Source organism: Ambystoma mexicanum, chromosome 2q (genome assembly GCF_040938575.1).
Source record: "Ambystoma mexicanum isolate Mex_15411 chromosome 2q, UKY_AmexF1_1, whole genome shotgun sequence".
NCBI classification, from domain to species: Eukaryota; Metazoa; Chordata; class Amphibia; order Caudata; family Ambystomatidae; genus Ambystoma; species Ambystoma mexicanum.
Genome location: NC_090924.1, coordinates 873256548 through 873280184, shown reverse-complemented (window position 1 = coordinate 873280184; position 23637 = coordinate 873256548). Strand labels below are relative to the sequence as shown.

At 49.2% G+C, this 23637-nt stretch overlaps 1 protein-coding gene across 1 annotated transcript in view; it reads left to right on the top strand.

Annotated features, from left to right (window-relative positions):
- Nucleotides 1–23637, top strand: part of YME1L1 (YME1 like 1 ATPase) — a 1167043-nt gene that overhangs the window by 483073 nt on the left and 660333 nt on the right. The window contains exon 8 of the mRNA XM_069648114.1: nt 3047–3129. Coding sequence (XP_069504215.1) covers nt 3047–3129 — 83 coding nt within the window. The remainder of the gene's footprint in view (nt 1–3046; nt 3130–23637) is intronic.

The following is a 23637-nucleotide window of genomic DNA, read 5'->3' as shown; positions in this document are numbered from 1 at the left end:
TCACCTTCCAGTCAATATGCGAAGTGGATCAGTAAACAATTTCTTGAAAGGGCACCTCATTCCAACTGTAACCATCAAAACCCCTCCCCGTTGGCTATCTCCGACTTCAATTCCCGGGGCAAGGCGGCCCCCATTCTCTGTCCCCCTGATTCTCCAAGTGGCTGCCAGCAGATCGATACATCGTACAGGGTCGGGTTTGCTGTACTTACCCTCCTGACCCTTGCACGCCTTGCACCGGGTATCCTCACCTGGCCTACGCGGAAAAGAAAAATCGACTGGCCCCACTCGTCTGTGCGGATATCCTGGAACCCTTGGGCCTCCACTGCAATCCTCTAGTCCTTTCTCAAAATATACATCCAGCCTAGCGGGCACACACCCCTAGCCACAACCAGGGGGCCCACACCTCGTCTCACACCTCCGGCAGGTCTCCAAAGCGCACTGCACTTCGGCTCCCCAGGAAAGGCATCCCAGCTCCAACTCTTCACAGAGGGGTGGCGGGGAGAGACCAATTCCCCCCAGCCCCCACACTCCCCCAGTACTGGATGGGTAGAGTCACACCCCACCGCAACAGGGCCCCGGTATCAACCCCCTCCCACCACCCACCCCTCAGCTCCACTCACTGTAAACCTGCACCGCACCGCCCTAGTGCTTTAGAGAGGGGGCCATTGTCCCTAGACACCGCTCCGCCGTCCTACTCACGTTGTCAAATCGGTGGGGCTGGGCGTTAATGGCACTCCGCATCCACGGCCCACACTAGGGATCCACTCCCAGGACCCCAGTATATCATCTGCGGCTTTCCGTAGCTCTGGGGCTCACCACAGGCCTCAAATTCGCAGCACACCCAGTTGATGCTGCTGCGGAGCGCCGCGTCGAGCAGAGTACTTTCACTTTCCTGCTCCGACCTCTGCATGTTGTATCTCGGGACTCGGGAATTCGCCTGCTTCTTGGTACTTATGGGTCCACAGTGCTTATAGGCAGGATAGTCCAAGAAATCACCTGCCCTGGGGGGTCCGAAGTGGGGGCTTAAATGACTTAACAGCCGCTTGTACCAGGAGTAGAAAGCTCAGGCAGCAACCATAAGCACGCCCCCTGATGTCCTCCCGAACACATTTCACATAACTAGAAACTTAGTTGCATCTCTTCATTTGTACAATCACCACCACAAGTACTTCACCTGCAATCAGATACATTCTGAGGAGAAGCAATGGGGCTTTGGGCAGAAGGCTCCATCTTCCTAGGGATTGAACTTCTGAAACTAGGCAATATTTCTTGTGACCTAGTTCTATCTTTCTGCATCACTGTACTTACTGCTTTTCTTGATTTAAATCATTGGATGCATTTTAAGAACCTATGGTGAATGTATATATGTTTTTTATTGAGTGTTGCACGATATCACCTGCTTGTTTCCTTTATTAGTGGGTGTATGGCCTAGAATAAATACTTTATATTTTATACATTCCTGTCTAAATTGATGTATTGTGTGCTACACAATGTGGTCCCATTGTGGACCGCTGATCTCACTCATACTCGCCTGAGAATAACCTTGACGGCTCTCCATTGCTACCTTGATTGGATTTTGGCTAACCATTCCGTTTTGGCCTCTCTGGGTCCCACTGTCTGTCTCAATCCTTCAACAAAGTCCTGGTCTCTGGTATTCTTAGTTTAGTTAGCAGTGGTCGTGTGTAGCTAAATTTTGGTGTGAAGACCTCACCCCGGCTCTTCAGTCCGAAGTGGAGTCTTTTGGCTGGTTCTGGATTCCGTGTTAACATGAGATCAGCCTTAAACCAGGGCCTTGAGCCATAGGAAGACAAGTGGCAGCCCTAAGGTCTCCACAGCGTCTTTAGTTTTTTTCCTTCACCTCCTTGGTGGGTCATGAACCAGGGGGCACATGTTGCCATTATCCATATCTTTGCAACTATTGGTCTGAGGCTGTGGCCCACCAAGTTTAGGTCCTGCAGTTTCATTCTGGGCAATCTGGCTGGAAAGTGATTTTCGATCTCTGATTTAGGGTTTTCATGCTGGGTTACACCCTCCCCGGCTCAATCACTTCCTTGCACCGCTTCTGCAGTCTTGTAACTTGGCAATCCTCTCTAACCTGCTGCTACTGCTCTTTTGAGCCTGACTCCTACCTCCTATCACCTCCTCACCACATACTCATCCCTCCTCATCCAATACGCTGATCCGCTTTGGCTGCTTCTCCTTTCAAAAATAAGTCATTGTGGGTCCACGTGTGCCGCCTCCCCTGGGTCTGTGTGTACACCAGGGTTCCCGGAGTCAATGCAGGAATAACAGGGTGAAATGTGGCCACAATCTGCATATATGAGCATTATATGGGCCCATGCAGCAATCAAGCTGCACCTGTTGAACCTTTTTCACGTGCCTTAATCCAAGAAATGAGAAGGTCAACAAATACAGAAAAGTGACTTGCACTTTTCGCAAATGATGTGCCGCCAGGCCTGATGAATACAATAGTGTTTGACACCTGATACTTCTCGATTTATGCGCCCCTAGCACTCCTGTAGGTTGGGTGGGAGCAATTCATCATGATGCACTCTTCATGGTGAACTGTCCCATAAAATACATTATTTCTAGGAGCAGAAATGCACGCGATACATCACTAGTTAATTCCGCTATTGGAAATGCCCAAAAGTCTGGAACTGACTATTCTGTGTAATATTTCCCCTGCACCTGTTCTGAACAGGCGCAGGGGAATACATTGATTAATTTAAATGTCTCGCTCCCCGATGTTATCTGTGCATCGGCATTTGCAACACATTCTTAGCCCCATCAAGATTTTTCTGCATCTTTCTGTTGCAAGTGAAGGGCAGTGCTATTTCATCACTTCACTTGTATTACAAAATATTTTTTGAATTAGCAATGTGTGTGCGGACATACCTTGGTTCTATTTTTTTGTGCAGCGTTATATCTTTTGAGATGTATATGCTTTGATCTGGCAAGTCTATAAATCACTACAAAACTGTAATAAACATAGCCCCACCCACATAGTGACTTTTCCTTACGTTTTTCTATATCTTTTTATTATCAGTTCGCTTTCGGACAACAACTGGACTGGATGCAGCCGTTGATCCAATTCACATGAAGAATGTCACATTTGAGCATGTTAAGGGGGTAAATATTTACATATTATTTCTTTCATATGTGATTTCATATGTGTCATGGCTACCTGATTTGGCTAATCATGTATAAATATCCTAATTTTGTAGTTATGAACACTTCCGAAGAGGACATTTCATAATTTGTCAAGTATATGTAAAGCTCTACACAAGCTTTCCAGTTTCAACTGTAATTTCATGACTTGGTAGTCTCTGGGCATTCCATGTTATTCTTTGCACCAAAATCACGATTTATACACGTGGCACGCCAAGGAAGAATGATTCCTGACTGGACATCCTCATTGAACAGAATTTAGAATGGATTGTACCACTAATTAGACCATTATAACTGAGGAGCTATATAAGATGCAATTAATGAATGACACCTAACTCAAGATTGGAGTACCCCAGAAGAGTTAGTGAGGTTAAAAATGTCTTAACTTGTCAGAAGCGCATTCTAAAGCCTTCAAAACGACCTATGGCCGAAACACGTGTCGATTGAGCGGTTCATTAGAATGCCACGATTTGTATTTGACTTGTACAAATTTCATATAATTCTGATTGAGATTATCATATGACAAGCACAATATTCTGGTATGCAAATATTTTATTAGCGTTTCTGCTGGAAGAAACCTAGGGGTATTCCTGGCAAGGGGAGGGACATCGCTCTTGGATCCCAACCCTGGAGTTAGATGAGCAAGGGAGGATTACCTGGGCAGAGGAACCCAGGTCTGTCTGAAGGGGGATACCCCAGGCAAGACGAGGTATCCTAATAGGGAAATGGGTGAGAAAAAGGGAATCCCGGAAGCCTTTATGGGCTATGTTGATTCCTACAACTTTTTCTCAGGAGTCGAGGTCTGTGATTCCTATCATTTATGACCCAAAAAGGAGAAAGAGAGGAGTCTGTTGCCAGAGAAAGGTGAGGAAGACGACCCAAGTGACACAAAAGCAGAGTTCTTATATTGAGATCCATTCAACCGCTACCTGTCCGGGTCGTGCACTTCCTCAAGAGTCCTGTCCCTATAATCACTCTGCAGACCAGATTAAAAGATTGTCCTATGAACCGAGATCACTCCTTGGAGGGGTGGCGGGAACGCAATCTCGCCTACTGTCCCATTTCACCTCAAAACCCCTTCCCTCCACTTTCATGGGGGAATCTCCAAACCCATACCCTCACCCCCTCCCCATTTCCAACAAATACCTGGACTAGGAAGAGGCAACTGGGAGTAGTGAAGATTTCCCAACGGAATAACTTGTGAAGTGTAAGGGAAACCGACTGTAGAAGTTGTCCCATTGATAGTCAGGCAGAGTCAGGCATTCACAAATTATCACTCGCACCTGACTCCACTTGATTGCTTTTCCAACTATAAAAGGTTCGATTCTGCACAGCTGAATGAGCAAGCTAGGGACGTTGCTTGGAGAAGCCAAGGAGCAGTGAGCAGTAGGATTGACGGCTCAGAGGAGAACCGCATGCTGAGACGCTGGCCCGGTGTTTCTGAGGGGATGCAGCGTGGCTAGGGAGCTGTCTCCAGCATGTAGGCTGCTGTTGGCAGTTGGAACATTGCTTGTTCCCTTGGGACCTGTGCCGGCCCTAAGAGTGTCTGAGGGGCAGGTGGTGAGACCCTGACCTCAAGCCTGCACATCCAGGAGGGACCGATTGTCACCACGCTGCTGCCCAGGTGAGTCTTGTGGAAAAAACAGAGAGAGAGAGGGACTCGGGGAGCATGTGGCTGATTGAAGCAGAGCAGGCGAAAGGAATAACGTTCCCCAGGGATGTTCTGCAGCTCTGCGATCACTCGCCGGCTTCTCTCTGTGGCCTGGACCGAACAATGCTCCTTCCCGGTACGACTGCACCTCCATTAGCTCCGCTGCGACTCCCAGTTCTTCTGTGGTTCCTCGGTTGTGCCTGCTATGTCCCTCCTGCTCTCTCGCGATTCCGGTAAGTGAGCCTTGTGTTCTTGAGCCGCTGCCAGGCTTTGGACGTCCTCTCTCTTGCTGCTCTCTCCTGCACGGTTCTGACTCTAATTGCCCCTGCCATTTTTTATCTTTCTTTTTTTATTTGCATTCGGACCCTCAATGACAGCATCACATTTTTCTTACATTCTTATCCAACAACAATAAACCCCCCGCCCCCTCCTCCCAACTCAATCAGTGGGTTTGGAGAACAGGCGTTCAGCTCGAACTCCTATCAGGGATGGATGAACATTGATAAACCAAAAATGGACTAGAGTGTCTTGGATTGGCTCCTGTCTGACCGGTCATTGCTACAGGCTACCCCATCACCAATACGGTTTCACCATCATTCCTTAACCCCCTCCATTCTGGACAGCAACAGCCCCCATTCTTTCAAGAAGGACTCCCTGTAGTCGTTCACAATGGCTGTCAGTCTCTCCATTTCAATCATGGAGTATAACTTACATTCCTGTTCCCGTCTGTTAGGTATTCTCCCCACCTTCTTCCTCTTTTCTTCTGCCTTCGCCCCCCCCCCCCCTCCCACCCCTGCTGATCTGTTCTCTCTTGGCATCGTGCACCTGGTCACCCTCTGTCCTCCTGGCCCAGGTACCTGCTCACCCTGCCACCCTCCCGCACTGCCTCCGGGCCACCCCTTGCACTGGGGTCTGTATCTGTACCCATACAACCCCCCCTTTTTCTTCCTGCATTTATCAGACCTACCCTGTCTGCTGCCTTAAACTTAAACCTAGCATTTGCAAATTGCTGGCTGCACTTCCACTGTTTGTTGCCTTTATTATTTATTTATTATGATTTATCTGTTTCTCCTCTGCTTTGCACGTTCCACTTCTCCCCCCTTCCATGCATGTTTCCGCTCCCCCTCTCCCATGCATTTATTCATTCTCAATGTCACTGGGCCTAGTAAGATCGCTGTTTTGTTCTCCCCTGTTCTCCTCCCTTGCCTTGTTGCGCTCTGAAACACTTGTGTACAAGCGCAATAGAAATAAAATATCAATATTATCTTCCTGGGTTGGGCTACTGCTAGTCAGCCAGTCCGTAACATTGCCTCACATACCCTGAGCAACAGGTACTCCTCCTGGTCTTTAGTCTGGTTTCCTAAAAGGATCTGAAGCGGGTCAGGGCTCAGCTGGGCACCCACGAGTTCCTTGATCCAGCCATGGAGTTCCTGCCAGAAGATGCAAATTCTAGGGCATCTCCACCACGTGTGCCAGGGAACCCACCCCACCGCACCCTCTGGGGCACGCGGGCGAAGCGCCTGCGTACCTTCTTGAGATTTTTGGCAGCTCCCTGTGCCAGCCATGAAGTATCTTGCCATGCAATGTCACCTGGATATTTTGGCCCAGACCTCATCTGTGATTTCACCCCCTGCTAGTTCCTTCCAGTATCTCTTGAATGTCTATCTCCCCATCTCTGGGGTCGACACTAGTATTTTATATATGCTGGAGAGGGCACCCTTTCTGGTGATGGTCTTGTCTAGCCATTTCTCAAACTTGGTTAGGTCCCTGGAGAGGCGGCGGTGTCCCATTTCGAGTCAGTAAACATCCCCTTTAGACTCAAGTATTCGAAAATAGAGATCTCACTCTGCTCAAGTCCCTCCTGAATTTCCTCATAATCCCTAAAGCGACCTTCTTTAAACAGCTGCCCACCCCTCTCCAGCCCCTCGTCTGACCACTGCTGGGCATATCTCATCCCCTGGTTAGTTAGATGGAATGTGGGGGCCCCCGACCAAAGCCACTGGTGAGGGCCAGGTCGATAGGGATGTGTTTGCACCATTGTACCTCCACAGCTCCCACAGGACACCCAATGTGGGATGCTCTCTTGGCACTCTCGGAACCTGCCTCGGCGGCGCCCATTTTCTTTTTTAGTACAGGGGGGTGGTCCTGTCCTTGAACATTTTAACTACAATAAATCGTTGTAGTAACAGTTTCAACACATCTCCATATTAACGTTATAATACATCTATATAAGTATATATCGTTGGAGGAAAGTACAGATCCAAAGCCTGGAAAAAGAACACAGTTAAACTGACCTTTATTAATTAGGTCCCACGTTTTTAGACATTGGTAACTCAATGTGCATATGAACAAGTTTACATAACATGTCAAAAGTTATTGAGTAGTGGAATCAACCTTGTCATCCGCTTGGTGTATTTGCTAGAACAGGGGTGCAATTATTACAAATATTAAGTGCAGGTATGAGTAATCCATGTTTTAGTGGAGACAGGTAATCACTCCGTTTTTTCATACAGTCTAATAGACAGAAGTGATCTTAGAAAAATGTACCAACAATTCAAAAGAAAAGAAACCGTACACTTTAGCTGTGTTGTGTCAATTATTACATCATATTGGTCAACCTGTTGGGTTATTCTTCTGGTATTATACAACATTAGTAACACAGTGCATTACTTAAAAGAAACCTAAAAATAGGATCTGCTATTTGGCGACGTCAATATGAAGGTGGTAAACCAAGTTAGGGTCATCGGTCAGAAAGGTGTAGGCTCAGTGCAGAAGCCTTCTTCTGGGGCCAGTTAAAGCAGGACTCCCTATAGATAAAAACAATATGAAGAATATTGTTGGATGGTCCAGGGGATGGATCATAACTGAAATATTTATAGTGCGCCCGTGAGAGGCTACCCCGAGGGCTGTCCCTCCAGTCCCCATCACTGACCTTGCTTCAGAGGGACGGGAAACCCTCTGGTTAGTTTGTGGCTGTCCTGGTGAAAGGGATGAACCTGATGCAGTGATCTGAAAGTAAGAAGGACACGAGTGTTGGTGTAAAGGTAGGAAGGGAAACAATGCCTGTGCAAATGTGGAATCAACCAAAGAAATTAAATTATATGGAGTACCTGGGTACCTGGTGAAGGCAGCAGCATGGAAATGAGGTTGCCGGGCTCCCGTGGAGAACACAAGGTTTTCCTGAGATGTGAGTCTGGAATTACGAGGCTCGAGTGTGGAGTGTGGAGTATGGAGTCTGGGAAGCAAAAGGAAAGGTACATGAGCTGTCCAGTCCTAGGCAGGCTGATGGGTTCTAAAAACTGTAAACGCTGGGCCCCAGGGCATGGAGCCTTACCTGAATCACTATACTGGTCCGCTCACGCTGAGTGCGAAGGGGAATGGCGTTCGTGCTAGAGATGGAGAGAGCTGTATGAACATATAGCTAGTGCGCATGCGTGGAGGAGAAGTGAGCGATCCTCACGCATGTGCCCATAGCTAGTCCCTCACCTTCAATGGATGCACTTCTAGGTCCTCGAGGTAGGACTGATAGGTCCACAGGTTCTCTCTGCAGTGTTTCAGAAGGACTCTTAGCTCTGCCGCTTTATAGTATAAGTAGGGGTCGGGGAAGCCGAATTCCCCCCCCCCTGCCCCACCAGTCATGTGGGAGCCTCAGGGTGGCCTACTTCACTCGAGGCCTTTTGTCCTGCCAGATTAATTTGGATATTACCCCCTTTAGCTCCCCGAAGAAAGTTTCCGGCAGTTTCAGCAGGAGGGCCTTGAACAGATAGAGTAGCCTAGGAAGGGCATACATTTTTACCGCCGCCATGCGCCAGTACCATGATAGTGTCAGGGGTCTCCATCTCTGGAGGTCTTCTTTGATCTTAAGGAGTATCGATCGAAGTTCGCTTTCCTCATGCCTGCAAGCTCTCTTGTTAGAAGCACCCCTAGGTCTTTGTTTCAGGCTTGCGTGACCCTTAACCCCAGGCATTGGGGTTGCTCAGCTGTTATTGGGCATCCTGGGCATTATAGTGGACTTGCCTACATTGATCTTTAGGCCCAAGAGGAGCCTGTATTTCTTTCTGTTACATGAATTTCAGGAGCAACAAGCTCACCTCGGTGAGGTATGCCAGGATGTCGTCTGCAAAAAGTGACAATTTGAATTTCACCTCCCCACACCTAATGCCCTTAATCCCCTGGTTGGCCCTGATCGATTCCATTGTGAGGGCATACAGTAGCAGCGAGAGAGGACATCCACCTGACGCGTGGGACAAGACGGGGAACGGTCCCAAACAAGATACCATTAACTCGGTTGTGTGTACATTTCCTCCACCCATTTCATGAATCCCTGCCCGAGGCCCACTCTTTAAGACTGTATCCCCGGTTAGGCCAGGGAATCAAAGAAGGTGGCTATTTGCCCCTCGTCACCTTTGAACTCAAAAGTGTAGAGCCCTTTATAGAACCTGGCGAATTCCCTCCCCACTCCCTCTGGGTCGTGCACTCTCATTGCATCCTCACCCTTTATTGTCCCAACCGTCTTCCTTTTTCTCTCCTCCCGCAGTCGCCAGGTGAGTATTTTACCCGCCCGCTCCCCTCGTTCGTTGTACCTTTGCTTTAGGAACATTAGCTTCTTTCTGTGTTCTGGACTATGATTGCTTTAAGCGTTGCCCTATGGCGTCTCAACTCTGCTGCACAGGCTGGCATGAGAGGGGCTCCCCCTGGTCTGCCCGGCTGTAGGTCCCGAATCTTATGCCTCAACGCCTTCTCCCTCTCTTCTTTCCTGCGCCTGATCTAATAAGCACCCCCCAGATTGTGGCCTTAAAACCCCCCCCCCCCAGAGAGTTTGCACTCTCACCTCCCCATTATCGTTGAAGTCGAAGTAGTTGGTGATCTCCATTAACACTGACTCTCTGTCCTTAAACAGATAATTGTTGCACCGCCAAACTCTCTGGGGCCTCTTTCCGGGGGGCTGTCTCATTACACATACCACCATGTCGTGGTCCGACCATGGGACTGTGGACACCCTGGATTCCCTAACCTGGGCCTTCAATTCCCCATCCATCAATATAAGATCATTGGGTGAATAGGAGTTGTGTACTGCTGAGAAAAACGTGAAATGGCGATCTCCTGCCTCCCCCTCCTGTAGGGAGTCCAGGCCTAGGTCCCGGTTAGTGTTCCGGAATCTCCTGGCCGCTGCTTCGCCTAGTATTTCCCTCGTACCCACCTAGTCTCTTACGGTCCCTCCTTGGGTCCAAGACAATGTTGAATTACCCCCCACCACCAGACAGCGTTCCACAAACGTTACCAATTCCTCCTTGACCCCTTCCCAGAAGTTCACCTGCCCAGTGTTGGGGCCATATATCGAGCACAGGGTGATACTTTGCCCTTTCAGGCTTCCCTTAAACAAGCAGCGTCCACCCATGTCCCTTTGTGCCCCGTCCACCACGATCCCAGGTGGGACGACACAATAATCGCCACTCCACCCTTTTTTTCCATACCCAAAGCCGTGAAGACCTCCTACCTGTTTCGCCCCCAATCTCGTTTCCCTGCCTCTCTGCCAGTGCGTTACTTGTACCATGAGAATGTCCAATTTGGCCCGTCTGAATTCCCTCACTGTCATTGACTTCTTACCTGGCGAGTTTAGCCCTTTAACATTGAGGGAGCCAATCACTCATTTGTCATCAACAGGCATGTCTCCAGTTCCATACGCTCTGGGTAGGCCATCCCTCCCCTCTAAAGATCACCTCACCTTGTACCCAAACCACTGAAAAAGCTTTGACCAACCTAAACTTCCCATGGGGGTATCCCACACTACCCCCTCCCCCACCACTCCCACCATGTGGATCCCACCCCGAATTCAAAACCAGTGTGTGCCTGGATAGGAACACCAGAAGTCTGAGTCTACAGGACTCTCAACACACCCCTTGTTACTGAAACCCCTGCCCATCTCTCAACATCAACCTCATCAGTGCCCTCGGGACCATGGGTTCACTATAGAGCCCTCTTGTTTCTCTCCATGGGCCATCCTCCTCAGGGCTGGACTCCCGTTTTCATTCTCTTAAATCATCGCCATTTGGCTGCCACAGCCCTTACATAAGGCCGAGTCCTGTGCCTGAGGGGCCTCTCAGTGGGTTATTTCGCTTTTTATGCTTGAAGGCCCTTGTTATCTTGCATCTATTTCTGGAGCTCGGAGACAGGCCCATCGGTCCAGCGGTCTCTCCCGTTGCTCTGAGCCGTGAGTCCCCCATAAGTTCCTCTGAGATTCTGTGTATGTCGTCCTCCATCGCCAGTCGATAGTCCTGGCCGTTGTACTCAAAGTTGAATGAGAATGGAAATCCCCAGCGGTAGTGCACTCCTTTCTCTGTGAGCCACTTGTTGAGTGGGCCACAAATCCTCCTCCTCGGGAGTATGAGTGTAGTCACCTGGGCCTCCCCTTATTTGATTGGGCCCCCCTTCTTTGCTCGCTCCAGGATCTTTGTCCTTTGTTCGTAATAGTGGAATCGTGCCTACACAGAGCGCTGGTCTCTCGAGCCACCACCTGCTCTATGCGCCCGGTCAATGGTGGGCTTGTCCATGGAGTTATCGCCGAAGAGTGTGCACAGCACCTCCCTGATGGCTCTTCTGATTTCCCCCCTTTGCCTCCCCCTTCCTTCTCTGGGAAACCAAAGAAGAGCAGATTCTTACGGCGTTCCCTATTATCCACATAGTCTAGTTTGAGTGTAGTCTCTGCCTCTCTTGTCTCCAGCTCTGCCAGTCTCACTCCCGTTTGGAGTTCCATGGTGTCCACTGAGGCCTGGTTGGCTTCCAGCCCTTGGATATTGTCCTCGACTGACCAGAGGTAAAAAGACAAGGTTAAGCAAAATCAATGTACAAATACTTTCATAGGCAGGGCAAAGGGTTTCAGTTAACTACAATCAACAGTTCAATAGGCCTGGGCCAAAGTCGATGGTTCAGAGTCTTGTATAGGATAGCACAGGTCTGGAAGTAAACAGTTAAGTATTTGCCACGGTTCTTAGAAGAATTTGGTCAGAAGAAAATTTAGATGTTGGTTTAGGGAAGGACAACCCTCCCAAGTCGGGAAGGTTTCACAAACTTTCACTGCGGCCGAACAGAGTTCTGCACCGTGCTTGTACAGTACTTTGTAAGTGAAGAAAAGCTGTAGCTGAGGCAGTTGTTCCTGGCAGTTCCCGCAGATCTCGCTGTTCCTTAGCTTCAGTCGTGGGGACAAGGAGGACGTCAGGAGGTTCCTGCACTGCCTGGGGAGGCGGCCACATGCTTGAAAAAACGTCGGTTTAAGGTGAGTGCCTTAAAGACCACGAACTGGTATCCTTCCAACTGGCTATCCTGTTTTCAACAGCACTCTGGAGAAAATTCGACCAGTATGGGGACAGTGCCCAGGCGTCTTACGAGTTGGTTGTTCCCACCAAACTCAAGGGAAGAAGTTAACCTTGAAGGGCTTCTCTGTCGATGGAGTTTCAGACAATTCGGACCTGCAGCAGGACTTCACCGGTGGACCAGGTGTCTTCCTTCAGCTCGTATTCGGTTCTTTCGTTCCTGTGGTCGACTCTGCTTTCCAAGTCCCAGAGACCTGCTTTTAAACAGTTTTCCCCATTCATTCCAGCCTGGCTGTCACTCACACAGCAGGGTGGCTGTCCTTGCCGGACAGCCAGCCGGCCAATCACGCCAGAGTGCATTCAAGTCTCCTAGGAGACTAGGCACAGGGAGTTTCGGGCACCTCCCTCACATCCTGTCCACCCCAGACACTCAGGCGCCAGAGGAGAGCTACAGCACTGAAGCCCGCCAAAAGCCACTGAACAAAGGTGCCAAACCTGGTTTGGCGCGCAGAGACAAACACAAGAAGAACTTTTCCAAAAAAGAAGTGTCGAAAAAAGTTGACCGGACTGTTTTTACAGATAGGTCTCGGGCGCCATATTGGAAAACATGGGTGACCCGATTTTTTGCTACTGGTGTTCATGATCGGGAAAAATCATGGTAGTCGTTTAAAACCACTGCCACCAGCCATTTCAAGTGGGAAAGGGTAGCATTTGACTTTTAAATGAGTGTTTAGACTCAGGGGAAGCTAGGCAACCCCTCCAGCACTCTATAGGAAGATAGTGTGTGCTCGGTCTGTAAATTTAAAAAGACTATTGAAGTCAATTTAACTTGACATGCTCTGGGAGACAGTAGTCAGTCCCAGAGAAACCTTAGGGAGTCTGAAAAACACCCCTGTGCCACTGCACTTGAGGGTGTTGTGTGACACAAAAAAAAAGATGATGCATATGGAGTTGGTTTAAAACTCCATATGCAAAGAACACAAAGGTAAACTACACATCAAACTACATGAGGGGGGGGGGGGGGAGGCAGAAATTAAAATCCTAGAAATCCAGCAAAGTTTTTTTATTTTATTTGTTTTATTTTGATATGGCTGAGTAAATCAACCTTTCAAAAAGAACATATACCATACGAAAACAAAAAAAAACATTCAATATTCAGTTTTACACAATTTTAAACCTAAAAGTTAAAACCAAATTAACAGATAAACTTATGCAAAATTTCAAAGTTTACGATGCTTTACCAACTCAATTCCTGATAAGGAGTCACATTCTTTACAAATTGAGCCAGTGCAATCTGAACAGAAGATTTCGTACTAGTTAACAAGTAGTTCCATATTTCTTCTTTAGAATGGAATATTTGGAAGTTACATTTTGCGTGAAAATGTTGAAGTCGCAAACAGCTTAAAGCTGGACATTCAACCACTAAATGACATAATGTTTGAATTAATTGGGGGTTACAACAATATCTGCAGAAGGTTTGATCTTGGGGCACCAATTGTCTTCTTCCCAAAATCTGTCTCGTTAAGCACAAATTAAAACGGATGCGCATCATCTGAGCCTTTACGAAACTAGAAGCACATTTAATTAAGTAAGGTTCAGGGCAACGCATTTTTTGTGGGCTGACTTTACCACTTCACAATCCACATATTCCAAACATTGGTTACGTGTGTTTATCCAGTCAAAGCGAAATAATTTCAGTTTAGACTTCGTTGGATTCATCAACAATAATTGAAGGGAGATATCAGCTTTATCCAAAGTATCCAGAACACAGTTTGCCCATTTCTTGGGAAATTTCTTGCGAGAAGTTAATAAATAATTGGCTAGCACACCCAAAATATTGGAGGATGAAGCTCCAATTAGACATTTCCGATAGAGTAAACAGAATTTCCACAATACTTGAGTGCACACAGAAATGAAGCTTAGTTCGTAACGAATCAATGATGTAGGGGTGCTTTGGGGCAAACCCAGAACACCCTTCCAAAAGTAAGATTCAAGATGGTCCCAGAAAGCTCTTGGCTTTGGTGCTACTGTCTCCGCCCCATAGGTGATTATGGGCGTTACATTTTGTAGAAAAAAAACTGATAATATGAACTAATGTGAATTTGCCATATCTAAATAGTAACATTTTAGCTTGTGAAGTTAGTGAACGATTTTTCGCGTTAAGAGTTACGTAATAAATGTTGTTGTTCATAACTTCCGTGAAGGGAAGACCCAAGTATTTGTATTGCTGAACTGCGGTTAGGTCTTGATTGTAAAGAGACTCGGTAAATGTACTCATTCTTTTTATAGCAGTTTTGTGGCAAACTACTACTTGGGTTTTTTCAAGATTGATAATCAAATTGTTCTCAGTAACATATTCCTGGAGTTTGTAAAGAAGATTTTGAAGACGGTTAGGTGTGCAAGACAGTAGCACCAGGTCATCAGCGTATAGCAGCCAAGTAACCTTTTGTTTACCTAATTTGGGTGAGTCAGCTATTACATTCTCAAATTTGAGGCCAATATCTAGTAAGAAGAAATTAAATAGGGTAGACGCTAAAGTACATCCCTGTTTTAAACCTCTTTCAGTAGGGATTATGGCTGATATTAACCCTTCTAAAGATAGTCTCACTTGCAGGGAGGTGTGCGAGTGCAAGAGTTTGATTAATGTGAGAATCGAAGAGGGACAGCCGTGTTGGAAAAGTGTCTTAAATAGAGGTTGGCAATCGATCGAGTCGAATGCAATGCTAAAATCAACAAAGGCTACATAAAGGTTATGATTTTCGTTAACATATTTGTGTTTGATTAAATTGAGCAAAAGCATGTTAGGGACAGTGCCTATTCCGCTGAAAAAACCAGACTGAAACGGGTCTCTTTTACGTTCACGTTTCGTCCAATCATTTAACTCCTGTAAGATGATGCGACGAAATAATTTGCCAGGAGCGTCTAATATGGCAATCGGTCGGTAGCTTTGAGGCAACTGACAATCACCTTTCTCCAGCATGGGGTCTGGCATGGATATTCCCCGTCGTCAGGCTGGGAATCCTTGGTAAAGAAAAAATCAGTATCAGTTTCGTTTCTGATCTGTCTTTCGTAGTAGTAACCAATCACTGATCTCTGCTTCATACTGACCACAGCCAATGACTGCCCTCTACCTAAGCCCCGCCTCTGGCAGCCATCTTCAGATTTTTACTGCACGTTCAAGTCTTGGGAGTCCTCGTGCTTAGCTCTCGAGCTTTTACTGCGTGTTTCGCGCTTTTTCAGGTGAATTTTCACATTTTTTCAGTTAATCGAGCCTCAAACTCCACCGTTTCTACTCCTGTTAACGGCTACCCGTTGCACGATTTTCCTACGCCCCTCAAGGGTGAAGATTTTGTCGAATCAACTTCTTGGAGGATTCCAGAAGATTCGCGGCCTACTTCGAGATGGCCCAGGATGCGAGTTCGTCGCCCGGACCCACGCTGTTTCGCAGCTGCCCTGGATGCGGGCTGCAGAATGTGTTTAAGGAAGACGAACATTTGCGATGCCTCTACTGTCTTCATGGGGACAAGACTCATGTAGAGAAGGACTGCCAGTTCTGCAAGAACTTGTCGGAGCGGACCATGAGGGACCGTCAATCCTGTCTCGCCAGCTGGTTGGAGAAGGGCTCAACGGGTGAGAAGAAGTAGAAAGGGTCCGAGCGGGCTTCTAAGTCCTGTGTGGGCGCCCCGGCGACGGGGGCCCAACACCAGGCCAAGCGCTGCAAGTCCGCCGATCTCGGAAGAGGGGGAGCGATGCGTCTCCCCTGCCCCGAAGGAGAAGGCCCAGGACGCACCTAAGGTGGTGAAGGCCCCTACCCAGCAGACAAAGGCCTCTATTGAGGCGATCGCGGCGACTCTGGCCAAGCCGGCAGAGAACCCCGCCAGCGGAGACTGCCTCCGGGACTAGAGTTTCCCTGCCGCCAAGGAGGGAATCCTCTTTTCAGCCCATCGTCGTGGCCGCCATGATGGAAGAAGCGAGGGGGGGCACGGTAGCCTCCTCGAGTTCGGAGTCGGCCTCGGAGGAGGAACTGACCGAGGCCATGAGGAACCTCGAAGTCCAATTCGAGAAGGTTCGATCCCGTAAGGAAGATCCTCGGGAGATAACCGAGGAAGACGACGATGGTGAGGAAGAGCAGCCTTCCCTTCCGGCGCAGCTGGAACCTAGGCCTCAGGATGGCTCGGCGGCCATTTTGTCTGCCATCCAGTCCTTATGCTCTGAGATAAGGACGAGATTCCCACGGCCCAGGCCGGAGGACCCGCAACCTGGCCCGTCGGGAAGTCCTCAAAACAAACAACGGAGGACCCAATCCTCACCAACGCTCACCCCCGTAAGGCCTACAGTTCCCTCTTCATCCTCCCACGAGTCGGGAGATGACGGTGCGTTGGGCTCGACGACGGGTTCTGAGGGCAACGGCGACGACAACGGAACGGGTCTCCCGTCGCACGGGCCTCGCCGCCCGACGAGATTGGCTCATTCCACGCCATGATCGCCAGGGCGTCCGAATTGTTCCAGCTCTGCCCGGAGGAGCAGAAAAAGGAAGGTTTCCTCTATCAGCGCCGGGAGGCCAAGAGGAAGACTGTCATCGCAGTGCCTCTAATCGATGACATCTGGGAGGAGGGTCTGTCGGTTCTCAAAAACCCCTCCACGGCACCAGCCAAACGGGACCGGTACGAGAAGAAGTACCGGGTCCCCGAAACCGCTCCCCTGTGCCTCAGGGCCCAGCCAACGCCAGACTCGGTCTTCTCGGCGGCGGCGAAGAAGAAAGCGGCGGGGTCAGGAGCCTCGACGTCGAATTCCCCGCCGGACGCGAGGGAAAGAAGTTGGGCGGCGGGTCATTGCGTCGGCGGCGACGACGATCAAAGCGGCCAACGCCCTGGCGATCGTGGCCCGTTACGACAGGGAGCTCTGGTTTAAACTGGCCCCCATATTGGACTCCCTGCCGGACGACAAGAGGTCCGAGGCCCTGGAAATACTGCAAGAGGGCGAGGTGGCGTCGGACCACGCCATAACGGTGGCAACTGATATTGCCGATACCGGGTTCCGCCAGCTGGGCAACGGTGTTTGTCTACGACGAAGGGGTTGGCTCCGGGCGACTTACTTCCGTCAGGACGTCCAGACCAGGGTGTTGGACATGCCGTTCGACGGCAGCAACTTGTTCAGGAAGGCGATGGACGAATCCCTCCAAGCCATAAAAACTGACACGGAGACGGCCCGCGCCCTAGGAGCCCTTCAGCAACGACGGCCCTTTCGGAGCTCCGGAGGCAGACAGGGTGCCTCCAAGGGATCCAGCGGTGCTCGTCCTACCGCCAGGCGGCACGCTCCTCGTCTCAGTAGGCCTACAGGGGTCGCGGCAAGCAGGGAGTGCCTCGCCGCTGTCGGCAAGGGGGCCAGGGCGGCAAGGCCACCACCTCCAAGCAGGACTGAACCGGCCGTGGTCTCGGGCCCCCACCGAAGCACCCGAGTGGGAGGCCGGCTAACGAATTTCGTCGGCGTGTGGAAGTCCATCTCCACCGACCATTGGGTGCTGGATACCCTGGCAAGAGGACACTCTATCGAATTCCTGAAGAAGTGCCCTCACGTTCCACCTGTGGCCAGGAAGGAAAATCACATCCCGCAACTGCTGTTGGAAGTACGGGCGATGCTCAGGAAAGGCGCCATCGAGCTTATCCCCAAGAGGCTCCGGGGTGTACTTGAGGTACTTCCTCGTCAGGAAGAAGACTGGCGGCTGGCGCCCCATCCTGGACCTTCGTCGTTTGAACAAATACATCAGGTCACAAAAGTTCAGGATGGTCACCCTCCAGCACGTACTGGGTCAGCTGGAGGAAGGCGACTTTCTATCGTCGTTGGACCTGGAGGATGCATACTTCCACGTTACCATCCTCAAAAGTCACTGAAAGTTCCTCAGGTTCGTCGTCCATGGACGCCACTACCAATTCAGAGCACTGCCGTTCGGATTGAAGTCGGCCCCCAGGGTCTTTACCAAGTGCCTAGCACCAGTGGCGGTGCGGCTGCGCCTGCAGGGGATTCACGTCTACCCCTACCTGGACGACTGGCTCATCCGCTCAAGGACGAGGGAACTTGCCGTCGAACACACTGCGAGGACCGTCCAGCGACTCTCAGACCTGGGATTCGCCATAAACTACCCAAAGTCCCACCTGGTGCCGTCGCAGGTGGCCCTGTTTCTGGGAGCGAAGCTCGATACAGTGAGGCGCCTGGCGGCCCCGTCGGAAGAACGGACGAAGACCATGCTAGGCAAAGTGCAGCGCCTGCTAGCCACAGACGTGGCCAGGGTGAGGTCCATCAAGTCCCTCTTGGGGATGATGTCCTCTTGCATCTACCTGGTGCGCCTCTGCAGGCTACGGATGCGCCCTCTTCAAGAATTTCTCGACGCCCGTTGGATGCAGGCGACGGGCACCTTCGAAGACAGGGTCCCCCTCAACGAGGTGTTCTGGTGGGCGATTCAGTGGTGGGGCGTTCGAGCGCACCTCACGGCGGGCAAGGACTTTCAGACGCCGGCGTACCAGGAGACGGTGACTACGGACGCCTCCCTGGAAGGTTGGGGTGCCCACACCGGAGATCTCCACGCAAGAGGCCTCTGGCTCACGGAGGAGAGGCTCCTGCACATCAACGTCCTGGAACTTCGAGCCGTGTTCTGGGCTCTCAAATCGTTCCTCCCGTCGCTCAAGGGCAAGGTGGTGCGGATCTTCACGGACAACACCACGACAATGTTTTACATACGGAAGCAGGGAGGCACCAGATCCCCAGCCCTATCCAAGGAAGCACAGGATCTGTGGCACTTTGGCGGTCGCCCAGGGGATGTTCCTGGTTCCCTTCCACCTGGCAGGAGAAAGCAACACCATCGCCGACTCGCTCAGCAGGGAGCTGCACGCGTGTCACGAGTGGGAACTGCGCCAGGATCAGGTGGATCAACTCTTCCGACGATGGGGCAAACCCCAAATCGACCTGTTCGCAACAGCGACGAACTCGAAGTGCAAGAGGTTTGCCAGCAAGTTTCCCCAGCCGAGAAGCATGGGCGATGCCTTCTCGTTACCCTGGGACGGCCTATACCTGTATGCGTTCCCTCTGTTGCCGTTGCTGCTTCGACTCATCAGCCAGCTCAAGAGGTCCCGGTGCAGGATGATACTCGTCGCACCAGCGTGGCCGAGGCAGATCTGGTTCCCGGACCTTCTGGACTTGTCAACGTCCCCTCCCATCAAGCTGTCGGCGGACGCGGACCTTCTCTCCAGAGAAGGAGGTGCCATCTTCCACCACGACCCGGCGTCTCTGAACCTGCAGGCTTGGCTCCTGCAGCGCTAGAGTTTGGATGCTACGATATACCAGCCGATTGCAGAGAGGTTCTTGCAAAGGCCAGGGCGTCCTCGACTCTCAAATGCTACGGTCATAAGTGGAAGAGGTTCTCTGTCTGGTGCCGAGCACAGAAGATCAACCTCCTACGGATTACGGCCCCTCAAGTGCTACCATACCTGCTATCGCTGGCAAAGGCTGGGCTAGCCCATGCCTCCATTAAGATTCATCTGGTGGCGATCTCCAGATATACCAGAACCACAGGACGGACGTCCCTGTGGTCCCATCGACTGGTAAAAGTTTATGAAAGGACTGTTCCGGTCGTTCCCGCCAGTGAAGGCCCCGGCCCCGGCGTGGGAACTTAACGTGGTGCTGACCAGGCTCATGGGGCCCCCATTCGAGCCGATGCACTCTGCACCGATTAAGTTTGTGTCGTGGAAGACTGCATTCCTGGTGGCCATTACCTCCGCACGACGAGTGGGAGAGATCCAGGCCCTATCCTGCAAAGCACCGTACTTGACTTTCCATGCCTCGAGGGTGATGCTTAGGACGCACCCCTCCTTTATGCCCAAGGTGCCGTCGGACTTCCATCTTAACAAGCCCTTGGTGTTACCTGTTTTCTTCCCGTCTCCTTCGTCGCCGGCCGAGAAGACTTTGCACTCGCTGGAAGTGGCTAGAGCGCTGAAGTTCTACGTGGACCGCACAAAGAGTTTCCGGAGGACATCACAGCTGTTCGTGAACTTTGGACCTGTGAATCAAGTGAAGGCTCTCTCGAAGTCTTCTATTTCCAGATGGCTCTCCGGCTGCAGCATGCACTGCCACCGGTTGGCTAACCGACCGCTGCCAGGCTGTCCGAGAGCCCATTCCACCAGAGCGATCGCTGCTACTACGGCGTTCTTATCTGGTGTGCCCCTGCTGGACATCTGCAGGGCTGCTACGTGGAGGTCGACGCACACCTTCACGAGATTCTACTGCGTCGATCGGGATTCCAGGGAGGAGTCCAGGGTCGGCCAAGCAGTGCTGCGCAACCTGTTCGCTTAAGGTGAGCCTGGTGAGGAGGTAAGAGATGCTTAATGTTGAGTTTTTTGTATTGCTTAATGTTGAGCCTTTTGCCACCCCCCGTGGTTGTGCATGTGTGTACTGCTATTTATTCTTATATTCATGAGCATGTGAATCCATGCCAGACCCCATGCTGTAGAAGGAACAAGTTACTTACCTGTAACTGTTGTTCTCCAGCATGGGTCTGGCATGGATTCACATGCGAACCCTCCCACCTACCCCTCTGCGGCACTTCACTTGGTCATACTGCCTCTTCACGTGCTACCAAATCTGAAGATGGCTGCCAGAGGCGGGGCTTAGGTAGAGGGCAGTCATTGGCTGTGGTCAGTATGACGCAGAGATCAGTGATTGGTTACTACTACGAAAGACAGATCAGAAACAAAACTGATACAGATTTTTTCTTTACCGAGGATTCCCAGCCTGACGACGGGAAATATTCATGAGCATGTGAATCCATGCCAGACCCATGCTGGAAAACAACAGTTACAGGTAAGTAACTTGTTCCTTCTTATACAATGGTATAATGATGGCATGTCTCCAAGAGGCTGGTATAGATTGTGTAACGATGATGTTTTTGAAGATTTGAAATAAAACTTCAGCCCATAGGGTCGGATTGAGTTTGAATAGTTTGTTTGAAAGCCTGTCCATGCTTGGGGCTTTGGAATCACTTAGTGTGGAAATAATATGCAGTATATCACATTTTGTGAAGTTAAGATGGAATGGTGCAATATTTTCACATTGTAGCTACACCAATTCCGTTGAGCGCCTCGCATAGATCTTAGTGAAGTGTTCAATCCAGCTCTTCTCTGAGACATTGTGTGATTGTATCATAATTTGGGAAGTGGATGTAACTGGATTTAGAAAGGTCCACATTTGGGCCGTGTTTTGATTACGAGTCATGGACACATGGCCGAGCCATCCCTTTGGTAAAGAGAAGCCCGATGTGATTGCATCCAATTTTTATGTCTTGTTTTTAATTCTAGTCAGAATAGTTGCCCAATATTTTGGAGGAAGAAGAGCGACATTGTGTAGCTGAGCACGGTGTTCAGTTTTCTTACTTTTAACCAGTGTGTCAAAAACATGATTTCTCACTGTTAATGGTCGTTTAGTGTTGTGACCTATTGGAACAAATTCTTGCATAAGATCGTAATAGCAGACATTAGGGTGTTCGTTACTTAGTCATGAGTGAGTAAAGGCCGTTGTTAGTGAGTTAGCATATTGAGATATTGTTTCCTCACACCACTTGATTTGATTTAGTTTGGCATTTGCACTAAGGACACCCAGATAAATTGGTGCTGGCTTTTGAGGTGTTGTCGAGGGTGTCAACCATTGGCTTAACAACATTTGGTGATCACTGTCACTAACAGACATTACATTAAATGAGACCCCATTCATGAATAACTTTAAATCGACATATATGCAGTCAATGATGGATTTGTATGTTCCACGTTGCCAGGTGTGTTTTGGAGGAATATCCCCTGTACACGATCCATTCAACATGCACAAACCTCGAGAGGACATCATATGTTCCCATTGCATTAGTCTGGAGTTTTCCAAATGTTTCTTAGCCGAAAAAAGGTGCAAAATGAGATCTCCAGCAATTAGTGCGACAGATTTCCGGTGTCATCACAATAAAATCCAACATGCAGTTCATATCCTTAAAAAAAAAATCTTTCATCATTGATACCATTATGGTTCCAATAAACATTAAAGCATACAATGTTGAACAGATTGAAATTATAGTTAACTGTACAAAGGCATTTGGAGAATAAGATGACACTAATTTGATGGTAGAACTGATTTTAAAGGCAGTTAGACGTCCTGACATTGGGCGTCCTTTTTCGCCCTGCAAAGCAGGAGTAAAGTGCACAGTGTGATCTTGCCAGGTGGGGTGTTTGGTAAGCATTGTTTCCTGGAACATAATTATGTCAAAGTGATTTAGGTTTACTTTGTAGTTATTAAACAAGTGAGAATGACCACAAGAGTTCCAGGAAGCAAATGATAACGGCCTGTTTTTAATTTGTGGGCTTAGTTAACTGGGTATTACACAGTGACATTCACATTTAGATTGCAAATCACTCTCAAAGTATTCCTCACCACCTGCATAAGCTGCTGCTTCAACATCTTGCACTGGAGCTTTGATTAGGTCATTAGCTGTTGAGGGACCAATGGTCAGGAGGAAACCTAGATCAAAGAGTTGGTTTTTAGCAGACCATATAATATTGCGAACCAAGTGGGAGCGCAGCTTCAAACAGCTAACGGTCAGTGTATTTTTATCAATAAATTCAACTTGTTCAATGTCAGCAGACCATACATCCTCTAGTTGATTTATGTCAGAAAATATCTCAAGAATGCTTTTTCTATTTAAAAGATATTGTGGATGAGGGGCCGGGCGACAACCAATGATTAGGGAATTCAAATTATTGTCCCGCAAAGGACCTGCTAGTTGTTTTTTTCCGGTGGTAGGTTGGCGCTGCAACTCAGCCACCGGCTGTGGTGTGTTTCTAGATTGAGCTTTAGGCAATAAAGCCTGTAACATCATTGCTATTTCTAGTCCTTGACCCTCCAGTGTGTTCGCCTCTGTTTTAGTTTTTTCAGTTGAATTCGCACCTTCTCTTTTGTCAGGAGCGAAGTGAACTACTTTTTGGGCTTTAGTACCAGATTTACAGCAAACATTTGGTAGAGGATGAGTTTGTTCCCCTGAGTTTCTTTCAGGGACCAAATGTGTAGAAAAGATTGTTTGCTGTGCACTTACTAATGGCAGGTGGACAAAGTTAACCATATAGGCTTCAACAGCCCTTCGAATTTCATCTTGCCTGTAGGTCTGATCAGTGAGAACATTAGGATTGCCCTGCTCTCTGGGGGTGTCAATAGATACCAATGGGGGATTCGACCGTTCAACTACTGACGATGACTCATGACTCTCAGTGGCCTCTACCAGTTTGTCCAAAGGGACATGTGGTATAGGATTTAGTGGGTGCTTTAAGTTTCCTACTCTGGCTTTCCGTTTCTGATTCAAAAGCACATATTTTTTGTGATAGCAGTGGATGCCATGGTGCTTTTTGGGGTAGTAAGAGCATTAATAAATTGTTTTGCGGAATTTGAAACATCACCTTTCTTAGTTTTTATGTTCTTGGACTTCTTTTT